General features: G+C 33.9%; 1 protein-coding gene across 1 annotated transcript in view; it reads left to right on the top strand.

Annotated features, from left to right (window-relative positions):
• The first annotated feature begins 5907 nt into the window (after window positions 1-5907).
• Window positions 5908-18312, top strand: part of Dnajc10 (DnaJ heat shock protein family (Hsp40) member C10) — a 47575-nt gene continuing 35170 nt past the window's right edge. Inside the window, exons 1-8 of the mRNA XM_026392004.2 lie at window positions 5908-6110; window positions 7608-7961; window positions 9148-9310; window positions 10699-10749; window positions 14677-14759; window positions 14944-15075; window positions 15682-15775; window positions 17177-17254. Of these exons, the coding sequence (XP_026247789.1) occupies window positions 7758-7961; window positions 9148-9310; window positions 10699-10749; window positions 14677-14759; window positions 14944-15075; window positions 15682-15775; window positions 17177-17254 (805 nt within the window). The 5' untranslated portion in view covers window positions 5908-6110; window positions 7608-7757. The remainder of the gene's footprint in view (window positions 6111-7607; window positions 7962-9147; window positions 9311-10698; window positions 10750-14676; window positions 14760-14943; window positions 15076-15681; window positions 15776-17176; window positions 17255-18312) is intronic.

Below are 18312 nucleotides of genomic sequence, written 5' to 3' on the forward strand. Positions count from 1 at the left end.
AGAGTGCTTGCCTTGCATGTGCAAGACCGTGGGTTCAATCCTCAGCACCACATACAAATAAATAAATAAAATAAAGGTATTGTGTCCAAATACAACTAAAAAATAAATATTTTTTTTAAAAATATTCTACCTGGTTCAAAATTTCCAAATATTTTAAAGAATTATTTTGTCTTTTAAATTTATCTAGGAATACCCATAGTTTCCCCTAATTGTCCTCTGAGCAATTCACTCAAAACTTAAGTCCCTATATACCATTTTGTTTATATCACTCTTTTAACATTTATTTTGTGTCTATGTGTGAATGTGTTTAACCATCCCCCACCATATCAGACAATGATAAATTTAGGAACAAAGGGACATTCTTTTCTCTTTGCCCATAATAAATATTGATTCTTCATTCCATCATAATGCATGTATTGAATGGATGCCAAACATTGTTAAAGTAAGGCATTGAGAAAAAATGAAACCAAATTTCTGATTTCTGATTTCAAAGAATTTACTTTAGTAAACCAACCAATAAAGTTTAAGTACACTGTGTTGTGACAGATGCAATAATAATGGATGGAGAGATCAAATATCCTTGAATGGTTCACAATAAATGATTTCAGACGCAACATATATTGGATCTTGAAAGGTAATTCCCCTGATAGAATTAAAACATGAAATGGCAAAATGATCTTGTATATACATGATGGAGTTATTGTATTGAGTTGACTTATTAGAAGTTGGCAAGGTCTTGGTCCCCTTGAACCAGACATCCTGTTGTTAATTCTCTGTAGAGATGGATGTTCCTATATCTTTCTCTACTCCATACTGATGAATTCATTACCAAATCCTCTATATTATCTTCTACTTTCTCTCTTCTATTTAAAAACGTTTAACAACTGAATATATTTAAGATGTACAACATGATTTGATATATGTATACACAGTACACTAATTACCATAGTTAAATTTGCATGTCCATCACCACTCAAGTTACCTCTGTGTATGGGCATCGTAGGTAATATGGACACTCAAAATCTGCTCTCATCAAATTTTAGGTAGACAATGCAGTATTAACTATAATCACTGTGCTGTACACTAGACCCCAGAATCTATTCATTAAATTGAAAAACTTTATTTTATTTGACCAACATTTCCCGATATCCCATAGGCCTGAGCTCCTGGAAATCACTATTCTTCTCTCTGCTTCTATTAGTTCAACATTTTAAGATTCCACAGATAAATGAGATTGTACAGTATTTGCATTTAATTTTCTGGATTATTCCACTTAGCACAAAGTCTTTCTCATTCTTCATGTTATCACAAAGGCAGGATTTCCTTCTTCCCTACGGTTAAATAAATTTCCTTGTATATATGCCACATTTTCCTTACCCATTTATCTGTCAATGGATACTTAGCTTGTCTCCGCATCTTGGCAATTATGAATAGTGCTGCAATGAACTTGAGTTATGCTTTCTTCTTGAATCTGTTCATCTAAATCCACAAGAACTCTACCCTAACCCAAGCCAACATCATCAATCACCTGGATTATTTCAATGGTCAACTAGCCCATTTTCTCATATCTACTGTTGCTCTTATACAATATATTATTCAAACCATAGCTAAAATGATAATGGCCCTTCCCTATTTAAAATAACTCAGATCAAAAACCATTAGATTGGACTGGTGCCATGTCGGAGACCATACAAAGTGTCCATACAAAGGAGGAAAAGTGAGTCTGTATGTATTGGAGCCCCTTCAGGGTGAGTTGTGTATCTCTGTGATTGGAAAGCCTGACCCAGACTGGAACCTAAGTCGAGTGAGTAAAACATCTGCTCAGTGTAACTTGTGGAATCCAAGTGGGATAAAGAGGGCAACTAAACAGTGGATAGGCTGGCATCAGCAATGAGAGATTAATAACATAGGGTATTATGGTTTGGAAATAGGAATGTCTCCTGGGAAGATAATAGGCAATTTAGAAATTATTAGATTATGAGAGCTATAACTTCATCACTACATTAATCCATCAAATGGATTAATAATATGAATGGACTACTGGGTGATTACTGCAGGAAGATGCATGTGGCTACTGAAAATAGGTTCCTGAAGGTGTGGCCTAGACTCTATCTATAGTCTATGGTTCCTTACTTTCTCTCTTCTTCCCAGCTGCCACGTGCCAAGCAGCTTTCCTCTGCTACACCCTCGTGCCATGATGTTCTGCTCATCTCAGTCCATGAGAGCAATGGAGGTGGTGGAGCATGAGCTAAGACCTCTAAAACCATTAGCCAAAGTAAAGTTTTCTTCCTCTAAGTTGCTCCTCTCATGTATTTTGGTCACAGCAATGAAAAGATAACTAACACAAGGGGAATTGAACAAATGAGAATATCAAGGATAATGAAGACCAGTTTTCAAAGAAAGGAACTACACATGTAAAAAAAATAAAATTAAAATGAATGAATTCTGAGTTCTGTGGCATTGCCTTGCAAGGAGAAGTATCACTGTAAACTGATAGTTGTATGCATGTAAATGTGAATATTGTGTGTGTATGAGCATATGTTCCCTACCTTTGTCTACAGAGAAGCAATAGTCCCAACAGCATGGAGCATGCCTAGCTCCCCTATCTTGCTATTGAATTACTGTTCTTCAAAAGAACCAAGACTTTTTAAAGAATTTGCTGTCAGGTCTGAGGCAGTGAAAGTCCTAGAGGAGCCTAGAACTTCATACTGTGCACAAAACAAACATATTCAAAGTCTGAAACCACTCAAACATCTAAATAAGTGATAGTAATAGATGTCCATTTAATGAAATGGAAATCCATGAATCTACAAAAATATTAATTAATGAATAATTGAAAGTTTAGTGATAAGTAGGAAATTTGCAGAGGATCAAAGTACCTCTGTCACAAAGCACTTATTTTAAAAAGGAAAAATTTAACTTTATAGGGGAAAAGTGTCACAAAAAGTTTATAATCAAGCAATCTAAGTGAATACTATGAACAATGAGACAAATCAAACTCTGGGCTACCTAATAATAAGATACAATGAAAAGAATATAGTGCCATTTCTATTGTATCCCTGTCATAACTGCACAATTTATTTATGAGAAAATGTGAGACACACCAAACAGAAAGTTATGTATTAAATAACTGGCATGTGTCATTCACAATTACCAAGGCCTTAAAAGTCAAGAAAAAACTAGGAAACTGACCGAAGGAGTCTAAAATGTTATGACACTGAATGAAGAAAGTAGTTCCTTACTAGATCCTTTTACTGAAAAGACATTATTGGGACAATTGGCAAAAGATGAATAGGGTCTGTGGATTAGACAATAATAATGTAGTAGTTTAATTTCCTGGTTTTGATGACTGTGTTGTGGTTATGTTCTTATATGTGAAAAGAAAAAGCAGGCAGGCAGACAGACAGACCACAGGTTGGGAAGATAATGAGACAAATTAGCAATTACTCCCAAATGGTTGACAAAAACAAAGTATTTGTAATATAAATTTAATGTTTTATAACTTTGAGATTGTCTCCAAATTTAAGTAACAAACATACAATGGCATTCCATTACATGAAACTGTTCTGTAGCTTCCTGTTGCTCTTAGGAAAAAAGACAAAAATCCTTAAAATGAGTATTTTTATGAACAATACTGCATAATCTTGTTCCTACATTTCAGTTTTGTTCTTCTCTCTCCTTTTGGCATGTTGCATTCTGTTGTTCTTTTTGTTCCTTAAACATTCTTGAAGTACAGGGCTATCCACTTGCTGTGCCCTCTGCCCAGAACATTCTCCATTTCCTGGCCTCATATTATATTAAATTTCTTCTATGCTTTTCTTCCTTTCTTTTTTTAAATTTGGTATGACCTTTTCCAAACCTTTGTCTCCAGGAGTAGGTCGTTTTCCCATTATTTGTCCTCACAGCACTAAGTATTACAGACTTGTCTGAATAATTGATGTAAACTCTATTATACTGCTTTTTGAGGGCAGGACCATATCTTAACTCAGTACAGGATCCCAAAGGATCTAGCCCAGAGAACAATAAACAGTTTTAATAAATTGCTTTAAATTGCTACATTTGGCCTAATATTCTCCAAACTACTCTCCCTTTTCCAGCTTTCTCCCCTTTGTATCATCTTGCCAATATCTGAGATAGTTATGTAAAATACTTAGTCCTTTACTTAAAAGCTTTAAAAAGCTTCCTCAGCATCTAAAATATCTAAGTCTTCATCCGTTTTGGCATTTATAAAAAGATGACCTGGGCCCAGCTTAATTCTCCAGTTTTCAGTTTGTTTTTCAAGCTATCCCATTCCTCAGTTTATACCCACAAGACTTAAAATCAGCAGCTACAGCAATGTTTATAGAAGCTCAATTCACAACATCCAAACTATGGAACTAACCTAGATGCCCTTCAACAGATGAATGAAAAAAGAAAATATGTTATATATACACAATACTCAGCCTTAAAGAATAAAGAAACTATAGCATTTGCAGGTAAATGGATGGAACTGGAAAATATCATGCTAAGTGAAATAAGCCAATCCCCAAAGGCAGAATGTTCTGATATGTGGATGCTAACTTCACAATAAGGGGGTGCTGGGGAAAAACAGATATACTTTGGATTAGGCAGAGGGAACTGAAGGGAGGGAGAGGTTGGGGGTAGAAAGGATAGTGGAATGAATGTACATATATGATTATACAACCAGTGTGATTCTACATCATGAACAACCAGAAGAATGAGAAGTTATACTCCATTTATGTATGATGTGTCAAAATGCATTCTACTGTCATGTATAACTAATGAGAACAATTTTTAAAAAGAAAAAAATGATGGTTTACAGTGTGGCATAATAATTAACATCATAGTCCCTGGAGCCAGGTTGCTTAGGCGTGAATCTCAGCTCAAACACATATTAATCACAATTTCAGCAACTGTGTAATGCGTATAATAATAGCCATAATCTAATAGGAGGTCTGAGTTAATACATGTATATATATTCTTAGACCATTTCCTGGTACATGTTGACAATTATCACATCAGGCTGCTTCTAATATTTATTTCTTCCTTTGTTCATTCTACTCCTTCTGGTTTCCTACAATATTAGCCATAGATCCCATGTAGTCATAAAATTTTTATAAGCTGATATTTGGCATACTACCAATGAAGTTGCTACCCACCACAACTTATTTTGTGTTGGGCATAATGTCATAAATAGGTATCAGCTTCGTTGTGTTGTTCTCTTTTGATGGTCCTAAGTGTAGCTACTTCCGTTGTTATATTGCTCCAGGTTCAAAATGCATTCTGTACCAGATCATGTAGATACAAGGTGAAAGAAAGGAGTATGGATAACGCCCTAGTATCTGGCTTGAACGACTCAGAAGCCAGGAACTACTGGAGAATGCTGAAATGTTTGTTGGTACACTCACGTTTTTATTTCTTGCAAGTTTCCCATTGCCTGTTTAGTTCTCTAGGGTCACCCTGAAGTGTCAGTACGGGGAAGCTCCCCTTTTCCTGCCAAATTTCCCTTTTGGGGGTGTCTCCCATCCATCAACAGGACAAAACTTGCACGTCCTCGACTTCCTATTAAAACTGGGGATTTAAGGAAAATCTCACGCCCAAACCCTCCCTCAGGGTTTCGCCGTCACCCAGGCAACCGGACCAGGAAGGGGCGGGCTTCCCCATCCTTTCTTCCGCCGGCGGCCGGCGCCTGCCTCATTTAATGCGGGGGCGTTGGCTGCGCAATCTTCCCGCGTCCCTCAGCTCCGGGATAGACCCGGAGCTGGAGCCGGATCCCGGACAGACAGCCACGTCAACCTAAACCTACACCACCCTCCCCACCGCGCCGCTGCGGCGGGTCTCCGACCGCGTCCTCCACGCCTTTCCCACAATGCCCCGCAGTAGGCTCCGCCCCGGCTCGCCGTGGAGAGCGGCGCGCGAGGAACGAGGAGCGGACCGGAGCTGTCCGCGCGCTCTCGCTGCCGGTGCGGCGCGTGCTCCCCCATCCCGAGCTCGGCGGCCTGGCGGTCGGGGAGTGCGTGCTTTCCTTCTCCGCGCACAGTTTGGGTTTGACTGGACAGGGTCCGCCGGGGATTGAGGATGGGGGAGTAGCCGCTGGAGGCTTCACGGAGGTGGGCATGGGCCGGGGGCTGGGGCTGTCCCGGAGCCGGCGGCGGCCTGGGCCCTCCCGGGAGGGAGGGTCAGCGTACTTGCGCTCCTGAATCCCCCCCTTCTTAGCTCGGACGACCGGCGTGCGGTGTTCTCGTCCAGCTCTTCCTCTCATCTACCCGCTCCGCCCTCTGTCTGTCGGTTCCAGGCTTCCTGCTCCCATTTCTCACTTTAGCTTTGGTCAACTCGGGTTCCCTTTCTCTTGATCAGACCTGACACTTGGGACACGCACAAGACAGCCCTGTTTCCCCGTCTCCACTCTCCACCCATTTCACTCCGGGGAGATGTCTGCGGGAGGCTTTCGCATTTCGCGAAACGCTTTTAGCGTTTACCTGCAGCTTCCACCTGTCCCAGAGCTCCAGCTTGGGCAGTTCAGCCACACCCACGCTGACAGAACAACCCCTAGGGGAGGAACACCTCATCCCAAAGTGATGTTTGAGATGTTCTCTTTTTCTGAAGGTTGTTTTCAGCCTGGGTGTTTCTTCTTCATCAGTATATTTCCCAAAGATATAGTTTTGGGGCATGAAAAGGTGGAATTAGAAACGAGACGAAGGCCATTCACAGGTAAGGAGGAATTTTTAAAACCAGGCATTTGGGATTAAAGGAAGAAAGGCAGAACTGGCTGAGGATGCTTGGAAAGTTTTTCAAAGCATTTTGAAATCTTGGGTACTAAAGTGTACTAGTTTGTGATATGATGAAATAATGATTCTTTTTACCCTTCAGAGGTGAACTTGTCTAAATAACTGATTCTCCTTTTCCTATTGTTTTTATTTTTATTCATATTGAACGTGAACTTTGTGGTATAAATACATTAACTATTATTCTATTTTTGTAAAATAGCCTCTACTCGAATTTAGTATAAGCACCTTAGAAAACTCGGGAAAGATGGCCTACCATCTAAGTTACTTATTGTAACAGGGTAATTAACTGATGTATTTTAAAAAGTTATGTGAAAAGTAGAGACCCTGTGGAAAAACACTGTGCTTCCTCCCAGTCCCCTGAAAAGATATTTCCTACAAATGAGATCTAATAAAAAGAAAACCACACAGCTTTAAGGAGTGTAAAAATACCTGAAAAAAGAAAAAGGTATTACAAAAGGACAACACCTATGCTAGGTAGAAAGAAGAAAATACATCCTTTTCTTGCCCTTATGTTCTGATGCTGATCAGAGGTTTTTTCCCCATTGTATAAATTGCTCTTTGTGTGTGTGTGCATGCGATTGAGTGTTCTAGCTAGTTACCACCACTCAATACCTTTAACTGCTGTCTTGAGATTTACACAAATTTGGCCACCAAAATATGGAAGCTGTGAGGAAAGGCCATGAAGAATAGATCCTGCATCATTCATAGGGATTTGCCATTTGATGGACATTTTATGGCTTGACCTTGCTATTTGAAATAATTTATGTTATTGCAGTTTCATTTGAAATGTGTTTTAACTGCCTGGTTTTCTCTGTTTAGATTAACATTTTTGGAGACAATCCATTCATTGATACTTGATTCACCCTTGAAGTAATGCGGACAGAAGTTCTCAAGTTTGCGTATTACATCAGCTGGACCCAGAAGTCTGTCTTAATGTTCACTTAAATCAGAGCTTGTATAAGAAAGAGAATGGGAGTCTGGTTAAATAAGGATGACTATATCAGAGACTTAAAAAGAATCAGTCTCTTTCTTCTCATAGTGTATATGGCTGTTTTAGTGGGCACAGATCAGGATTTTTACAGTTTACTTGGAGTATCCAAAACTGCAAGCAGTAGAGAAATAAGACAAGCTTTTAAGAAATTAGCATTGAAGTTACATCCTGATAAAAACCCAGTAAGTAAAGTTTTGCTTTTGAAAATATCTGATTATTTTAGTACATTTTTATATTTAAAATATTTTGAAGTCAAGAGTTTAAAGTGCTGAGGAACAGTCACATGCCAGAAGTGACAATTCAGTTAAAAACAGAAGAAGAAAAATATTCTCGTCTGGAATGGTGGGAAGGAATGTCATACCAAATAGGCAGTTCCCTCTTAATTTGAAAACTATTTTCAGCACATATATTAAAGATAATAATTTCCAAATTATCATGTCTGTAAAGGAGTTTTTAGTGTAGACTAAGTTATGATAATAATTTTCAGAACTCAGTGTCTTGCCAGAAATGACAATAATAACTGATAATTATGTGCTTTAACTTCCCTTTTTTTTCACACATAAGACCACAGACCAGTTAGAAAGTTTTATATATTAAAACTTGAGAGTATTCAGATGTACTTCCATTTATAAATATTTGATTGTGTATCCAATAATGTGATCTTTAAAATTACTTTTAATTTTTATGGTCTGTTTGTAATTTGTGTAATGAACTCAATAATAGCTTTCATCATTATTAAGAATCAAATGATTTAAGTTTTTTTTTCAAGGTAGAATTTTTTTTTAAAAGGATTTTATTTCTGAAACATAAAGCTGAGCAATAGAAACAGTATTACTTTAGAACTCTTGTTAATTATCTTTGTGATCTATATTTAGGATTTTCACTTTTTTCAGTTTTTCTTTTAATTTTCAGAATATGAAAGATGGTAGACCTACATTCATATATTATTTAAATGAAAGCATCCTTCAAAAACCAAAATATAATAAAAGAGAAACTGCCAATCCAGTTTTGAATTATTGCTTATATTAGTTCTTATGTAATTATCTGAGGGATTGGAGCACATACTTTTTTAAGTTAATATGTTGATCTGCCTCAGAAAAATATTCTACAATCTATGATTGTTTCAAAAATAATATTTTAAAAATTAAGGATTTCAGAGTCTTGTTTTTATTCAATTGTATTTGTAATTAGAAAATATTTCTTGATTTTATCCCATGATTACTCATATTGCTTTGTACTTAAACTCCCCACCCCCATGTTGATATATAGTATTCGAGAAATCTTTGTTTTAATTAATCTACACATAGGTTCTGAAAGGACTTGGATTATGTATCTTAAATAACTGTCATTTGTAATATTTTTTAACAGAATAACCCAAATGCACATGGTGATTTTTTAAAAATAAATAGAGCATATGAAGTACTTAAAGATGAAGATCTTCGGAAGAAGTATGACAAATATGGAGAAAAAGGACTTGAAGATAATCAAGGAAGCCAATATGAAAGCTGGAACTATTATCGTTATGATTTTGGTAAGGTCATATGTTGTGAATTTTATTATATGATTTTAAAAAAAAAGTTAATTTTGTTTCACCATTTAGCTTGTGAATTTAATATGTATCATCTTGATTTGCTTTTTTGAATTTACTCTGGGAGTGGAATTCTAAAGGCAGGTCACTTGGTATACAGAGGTTATCTGTACAGATATGAAAGTGTATTGGCCAAAAATTCCTACTTAAAAAAAAGTGTGTGTGTATGTACATTTACATATGTTTGCATTAAAATTAATTCCTAGAACATCGTGTTTTCCAAAAAGGGTAAATAGTCTTTTAAGTTTAATAGTGGTTACTTCAGTAGAAATGCCATCCTTCTCCTGTGTAACAAAAAATAAGGTAAGAACAGAGGGAGGAAACAAGGGAACCAAGGGAGAGAGAAAACAAACACTGGTATGAAGGCAGAATAACCAGTATTTCTCAGTCATTAATTAACCTCAAATGCAGTTTAACAACTGAAATATGCTTTTATATTAAACTGACAAAAATATTTTAAATTTGTTTTTAGAAAAGGCTTCTCAAGACTGATTTTATTTTCAAAATCATATTTTCAAGTATATTTTCTGCAACTCCATAACTGTGTCAGCTGTTGGCAAACTACATTTTACTGACCATTTAAATCTGGCTCACCACCTGTTTATATAAAATGTTTTATTGGAATGCAGTTATGCTTAATTGTTTTCATGTTGGCTATACGTTCACATTTTGAAGGCGGAGTTTAGTATTTGTGATTAAAAATCATAGGTCTTCAAAAGCCCCAAATGTTTACTAATGGCCTATATAGAAAAAGGTTGCTGACTCCTGGTTTTATATCCATTGTTAGTACTATTTGGATATTTTATATAGTAATGAGAAATTTTCTCACATTGATTTTAATTATGGTAAGTAAAATTCATATTTACTGCTAAATGTTAGAAAATAGAAATTTTCTGTGGAGATGAAATTATGTAATATTAGGAACTTCCTCTACCCCCCAATATACTCACACTCTTGACAGGCCAGATCAGAAAACTAATTTTTTTGTTGTTGTTGTTTTATTTTTGTTTTTAGTAGTTGTAGATGGACAGCAAGCCTTTATTTTATTTGTTTATTTTTATGTGGTGCTGAGGATCAAACTCAGTGCCTCACACACGGGCAATAAGCACTCTGCCACTGAGCTACAGCCCCAGCCTAAGAAAACTAATATTTTTATATCACCTTGCAGATATATCACCAATAGTATTATTTCCTGTTGGTTTTTCTGTTATGCAAGTTTGAGAATTTATATAAAAATCTTATTTTTTCATGGTTAAAACAAAAATGAATATTACATGGTAATTTACTTTTATGGAGAAGTGTTTATAATTTTTGTATATTTTAAAAATTAGGTATTTATGATGATGATCCTGAAATCATAACATTGGAAAGAAGAGAATTTGGTAAGTTTGTAGACATGATTTTCTAAAACTAGTTCAATCTCAATGTCATCTCTTGGATCTAAATGTGTTCAGAAGTTAGAAACATTTTGGATTTTAGAAAGGTAATAATGCAATATTGTTTATATATTAAACAGTGTTTCCAGAAGAATGTGAGGTAGTATGCCATTAATAAAGACACTAGTATTTCTGTAGCAAAATGCATATGTATGAAAAAAATGCATATATATATACATATATATACACACACACACACACACACACACATATATATAAGATTTATATGTAAATCAAACAAAAGAAATAAAAATAATATGTAGCTCTGTGTCCATTCAGGCCAGATTTGGATGCCAAATTAGCTTGCTGCATATTTGCAAAACAAAAAAATTTCCATAAATAGAAGAAAGATCAGTAGAGTAGAGGGAGGGGGGAAGAGAAGGAAGTGGGAAATACTTGGGACTGAATTAAAGCAAATTATATTCCATGCTTTTATAATTGTGTCAAAATGAATCCTAATGTTTTGTATGACTAAAAAGAACCAAAAAGGGGAAAAAAGGAAAAAGAAAAACTTCCAGTGTCTGAGCTTTTTTATTTTAAAATTTTGGATTAGTATATGGTTATTTTAGAATCAGTTTTAATTTGATCTGTGATTTGTGTGAAAATGAATATTAAGAATATATTTATCCATATTTCATTTCAGAAACTAACAAAAACTGGATTCAATTCTTACATATTCAGTCTTTATACAATAATAATAGGTTTATTCATTCTTTTGTATTTCAAAGCAGTAAATTGAACCTCAAATTAAATTCTCATTTTATTCTTCTGTATTATAATCATATTTAATTTAGAAAACTAAAATAGCATACCAGTTGCAAAAAGTATATATTTTATGTTTTTATGTATTATCATCATAAAAGATGTATTATAGTCACTTGATTTTGTACCATTTATTACTTCTAAGCAAGTATTACCTTTTATTCTAACTTTTTATATCAGTGAATTCAGGCATAAAAAATAACTATGCTCTGTTGTAAGTTTTGCATGTGAATACAAGTTCTGAGTAAAGAGAAAATATATCTTCCCTACAAAGGAAGTAGGAAAATTTTGAATCATTTTGCTTATTAGTAGGATAAATTAACACCCATGTGATGAACTGGTGGACATAACTTTACAGCATGTTCACTATATAAATCTGTAGCTTTTCCTGTGTGGTTGTTATTGTCACTCATCATCTACTATTTTAGTGAGTGTTGTGTGGACCAAGAAGGCAGAAAACATTGGAATTACAGATAGAATAAAAGGAACTCTACAAAACCTGCAAATGAACTAGTTTATGAGTCCACCTAGAATGAGACTTTACTGATATTGCACATTAGTTCAAGCTTTTACAGCTGTGTCACTATGTGGAAAAGGCTAAGAACCACTAACAGTAGTTTTAAATTATTACTGCCACAAAATGTAAGACTAGATTACTAGCTAATATTGATAGTTCAATACATATTTGCCATTATTCCACTTGATATCTAATACTACTCTTCATATTACTAGACTTAGACAAGATAATTCTGAAGTTGTAGTTGAAGAAGCAGAAGTAAGATGTCAGATGGTAGAGTCAATTTGTACTTATGTAAATATCACACTACCCTCAATTGTATGTCTATTACCAGTTGTTTTCTTTTGCTTTGAGTTGATTAGTCTTATGTTTTTATAAGTATAGAATTATTTTAGTTTTGTTTTCTTCCTCTAGGAAAGATAACGTATTTTCTTCCAGTTAGGATCACCAGCAGTTTCAAATAAAGTAATTCAAAAGCTGTGCTTTGAATTTTGAGAGGACTAGTCACTTTCCAGTTGTTCTTTATATACAGAAACCTTCTTGAGATGTGCCCTGAATGCCCTTTTGTCCTTCTGGCCCAATAAATCAATTGAAATGTCTGCTCATTTCTTCCTTGTCAGCTGCTACATTTTCTCAAAGTGACAAACACTGACTCTTTGATTTTTACCTTTTTTCATACCATTAGCCCCTGATTCTTCACTGTTTGGTATACTTTTAACAAAGGTCTTTTATATTTTGTCCAGTTTTCCAATTGTTAGTAGTGGCAGAATTAGTCCAAATTACATAGTTAAATTTTACCAGGAGGGAAAGCCCAAAATGTTCAAGTTTTGTTCAGAAGGAAAAATCTGATTACACTTTCACAGCTTTTAAATGTTCTCATCTATCTCAGTAAATATTCATTTTATCTTTTTATAAGTTATACCACAGTAGTGTTTCAGTCTTTAAAATCAAGTTCTGGATGGTATTTGCAAAAGTGGAGAATATCTCACATGTGTACTGGTCATTCTTAGTAGTACCATATAATATAGGCATCCTTTAGAAAATAGTATAAGAAAGAGGATCTCAAAGCACTTCTGCCTTTTGTTGGATTTTTCTGTGTTTAAAGAAACTATTAGTTGTAGTTATCTAATTATTAACAGATATCAGTTTTAGTTGGGTAATTCAGAGACCAAAAATTGGATTTTGAAATATACTCAAGTCTTTTAGGTCACTGAGTTATGTAAAAGCATTTCTTTGTGCTCTGAAAATGTAGTATTAAAAAAAAATCGTAGCTGGGTACAGTGGAACACACCTCTGATCCCAGGTGGATCATGAGTTCAAGTCCAACCTAGACAACATCAAGACTGTCTCAAAAAAGAAAAAAAAATTAATGAAAATACTTTTAATCTTATTACTCTTAATCATCCAGAACTGGGTAGATGTGTTAGAAGTGTCCATAAAAACAAAGTACCAAAATTACACATTTTCACAGTTATAACTAATAAGGTAATCACTTTTTCTAGTAAAGCTTGCATTCTACTGAGATTTTTAATTAAATTAGCATCCATTGGTCATCAGAGCCAACATGGGAATTGTTTTAACCTAGACAGAGTTGTCTGTCACTTTCTAAGCATTGCTAAAAACAGTTGATAAAATTATAAATTACTTTGCCTATAGTATACAATTAACTATTTTTCCATAAATCTATCTTATTAAAACACAGGTGAATATTGACTCATACATATATCAAATTAACTTGAGTTAATCATGCATAGTTAATACAATATGCTTGTTTTGATGTCTCACTATAATTTATGAAAAATTTATTTTAAAATTACCAATAGATTGTGGGGGAAAAGTAAAAAAATAAAATTACCAATAACTGATTTTGATGTAGAATTGTATGAAAACCCTTAACCAAAAGCAAATTGCCTGTGCCTTTGAATGTACATATACACCCTTACAATGTTAAAATTATAAAATGAATTAAGTTTCTTTACCCTCATCAAGTCATTTACAGATTATAACATATATTATTGGTTAGACATGTTCAAATCTATTTTAGCAAATATGTATTTGTCTTGAAATAATAAAAACCTTTATCTAGTACTTCTTGAACAACATGATTTTCCAAGGTAAATGTCTTATCTATGGCAAAGATTAAATTAATTCTACAATCCTTGCTATATTGTGTAGGTTTCTCATTCTTTGAGAATTTAAAATAGGCATCAGAATTGATTTGACCACATACTTAAACTATGCAATAGATAGTAGGGGAACCTCACTCTGAATCTTTCTCACTGGTTCTCTGTTTCTCTTATCCACACAAGCTCTTACATAAGGTTGGCTGTTATTTCCGTGTGTCTTTTTTATTTAAGTTTCAGAGCCATATTTTTCTTGCAGTTCGTGCATGCTTCTTACCAAATATGGGTTTAAGAAAGTTTTTTTTTAAAGTTATTGTTGGTTTGACATTTGAAATATTTTCAAATAAAAAGTTTTTATAGAAAATGATAAAGGTAGTTATAAAAGATTTATGACTGTTTTTTCTGTTAATCTCAAAGTTTTTTAACTAAAATAAACAGTAACATTTAGTAAATGGTTTTATGTACTTTTAGATGCTGCTGTTAATTCTGGAGAAGTGTGGTTTGTAAACTTTTACTCCTCAGGATGTTCACACTGCCATGATTTAGCTCCCACTGTATGTATTTTTTACCTTCTGATTTTTTCATTTTTCTATTTGTAATAATTATGACTATTAAATAATTATCATACTTTTACATATTTATAGTTTTATTTGATAAAATTTTTTTCCTTTAAGGCTTCATAGCTTGAGATGTTTTTAAGGAAAAAAAATGAATAGAGATATCCTTTTTCTGTCATAGTGGAGAGACTTTGCTAGAGAAGTGGATGGATTACTTCGAATTGGAGCTGTGAACTGTGGTGATGATAGAATGCTTTGCCGAATGAAAGGAGTCAACAGTTATCCTAGCCTCCTCATTTTTAGATCTGGAATGGTAAGAGATGATTAGCAATTTTCAAATCTGTTGAACTTTATAACAAATGAAATGGCTAGATAAAGTACAGTATACATATATATAGGTTTTTAAGTGTTACTTTAGGTGCCATCTAAATAATAATGCATACTCATAGTAATATCCGTAGAACTCATAGTAATATTCTTTAGATCTGTCTTGTTGAAATATAGGTGATCATTGACACTTTTCACTTGGGATTATTTTATGAATACTTTTAAATGCCATTACTTTAACTTTGGTGTATGCCAAAATTAAATGTTTTCCAGTTTCAGTTTCTGTCTTAATTTATTCAACATGCATATTGTGGTTTGTTGTTCACAGAGTATTTTGTAGATATTAACTTGTTGAATATTAAGCTCCAATCTCCTTTTTCCAAGTTTCCTGTGATAGAACTGAAACTATTAGTATTAATCAGATTCTTTCTGTAGAATCTGTACTATCCATTTTCTCAGAATATCATTGGAAATGATACTACACTGTTGAGAGATACCTGTTTAAAATAATGTAAAATCAAAATATTTGATACCCTCATAGTGAGTTTTAAAATGAAAAGGTAAATATTTCTCTTTTTATAACATTCAATAGGCTGCAGTGAAATATTATGGAGACAGATCAAAGGAAAGTTTAGTGAGTTTTGCCATGCAGCATATTAGAAGCACAGTGTCGGAATTATCAACAGGTAATTTTAATTTCTTAATGTGCTTGATGTTCAAGGATACTTTTAAATGGGAATTTTAAGTTTTACAATGGCAGTATTAATATTTTGGTCATAATACTGAAATTTTGAAGTATCTTTTCCATGTTTCTTAAAGAGGAATTGTGTCATTGCTCTGACTTCAACTGAATAGTAAATGTTTAACAACCTAGTTATTTTTTTTAAGAGAGAGAGAGAATTTTTAATATTTATTTTTTAGTTTTTGGTGGACACAACATCTTTTTATTTTATTTTTATGTGGTGCTGAGGATTGAACCCAGCGCCCCGTGCATGCCAGGCAAGCACACTACTGCTTGGGCCACATCCCCAGCCCCAAACCTAGTTATTTTTACAGAAACTTAACAAGGTATGAGAAATGGATCTAAGATGGACATAGGTGACAAGGCGGTTTTTAAAATGCAGCTAAATGTTTAGTAATGTATGTTTTATTGCTTTTATAAGCATAGGAAGTAAGTTCATGCCTATCCAGATTTAAGTTCAAAAACATGTCTTAGGCTTTTAATTCATCAAGTGATTTTAGGCTTATTTCTCTGAACTGTTCTTGAAATGACAGTATTTATGGTTAAAGGGATATTTATTTAATTCTTTGGGTACCACTTATATATCAGAAACTGTTAATTACTAGGGCTGCAGAAATGAAATACATAATTCCTGCCATCAACAACCTCATTATTTTAATGAGGAAAATACTAATGAACAATTAAAATACAGTACAGTAACTCTTATGATAGACATAAGCTTAGAGAGGCATAAAATATATGAAATAACCTGGGCTGGGGTTGTGGCTCAGTGACAGAGTGCTTACCTAGCATGTTCAAGGCCCTAGGTTCAATCCTCAGCACCACATAAAAATAACTAAATAAAGGTATTGTGTCCAACTATAACTAAAAAATAAATACTTTTAAAAAAAGATATGAAATAACCTAGTTGAGGAAAGGTTAGAAAATACTTCTTGGAAGATGTCATATCCAGTCTCCAATGGAAATGAATAGGAAGTCTTCAGAGAGCACTGTGCATTTGGGAATTGGCAATAGCTTCTGTATCTGACAAAAAGATGTAATGTGTTAAGAGTGGTGTGGGGAAACACAGGAGTTTTGTCTACATATTTAGATAAAACTCAGATTACAAGAGGCCTTTCTTGCCATCTTGAATATTCTTCTTAAGGAAATAATGAATTTAGATTTATGTGATGAAAAATTGGCGAGCCAGTAAAGGATTTTGACAAACTTAAGAGGATTTTTAGAAAGATAACTTAATAATACAGTGAATTAGAAGAGGATAAGATTAGAAAGACAAATTCATTTGGAAGACTGTTGCAATATTGAGTAATAGGTGATCAGAAATTTGCTTTTATTTTCTTTAAAGGAAATTTTGTTAACTCCATACAAACTGCTTTTGCTGCTGGTATTGGCTGGCTGATCACCTTTTGTTCCAAAGGAGGAGGTAATTTTATTATTTTTTCATCCTAAAATGAAGACTGTAACATTAAATTTTAGGTGGCAGTTCTAAATATGCTACTGTAATTGCCTTTTCATTAAATAATTGATGATTTGAAACCATGATTTAGACACAAGATTATAACTTTTTCTTACTGAATATGTACCATTTTTGTTACATAAGATGTTATCACATTGTTAATTTGTTAATGTGACATGTATTTGTTGGACAAGTTTTTCAGCTTACTTGTATTCATGATAAATTGTAGCTTAGGTAGCCACTAGTGTATTTGGCATATTGCAAAAATAATATTGTTAACAACTATAATTCCTCCCAAATAATAGTATTTGGAAGTATGAATTTTTCCTTGTTAGATATGAAAATGAATATGTTTGGCTCATAAAGTTGTGTATATGAAAATGATACCTTTTCATTTCTAGGACCTTTCCCTCAGTGAACTAAGTTGAAATTCAATACCCTACGTGCCAAACTATAACATAAACTGCATTCAATGAGATTGATTAAAAATTGGCCCCAATGTTACAAAATATCCTAATTCATTAATTTAATATATTTTTATATGTTAATCCCAACATGAATCTTTTCCCCAAACTTTACCTCTCAACCATAATGCCCCTTTATTAGGGATGTATTATAATATATAACTAAAATTAACCACTCAACCCCTCCTATAAGACCAATATCAGGAAGATACTGCTTTTGAACAAAAATCAGCCTTAAACTTTTTTGCAAAGGGATTTTGTTTCATTTTGACCTAATGCCCAGATTGTTGTCCATCCACAAAACATTTTAAACTTTTTAACATTCTTTTGTCTTGTTTTTGAACCCAGGCAATTTGATTTTACCTGTCTCTGTAGGCTCTATGATACTACAGCCCCCTTTTCTTTCAAATCTAAACTCAAATGTATCCTACCATTCATATTTACAGAACTTTCATAAAACTAGAACATATTTTCAGATTTGTGAAGACTCTAAAGAAATGCTTACTTTTCTGTAGCTAGAAATCCTGAAAAATTAATGAGAAGGAATGAGAGTTTGTGTAT

The sequence above is a fragment of the Urocitellus parryii genome, chromosome 1 (genome assembly GCF_045843805.1).
Source record: "Urocitellus parryii isolate mUroPar1 chromosome 1, mUroPar1.hap1, whole genome shotgun sequence".
Lineage (NCBI taxonomy): Eukaryota > Metazoa > Chordata > Mammalia > Rodentia > Sciuridae > Urocitellus > Urocitellus parryii.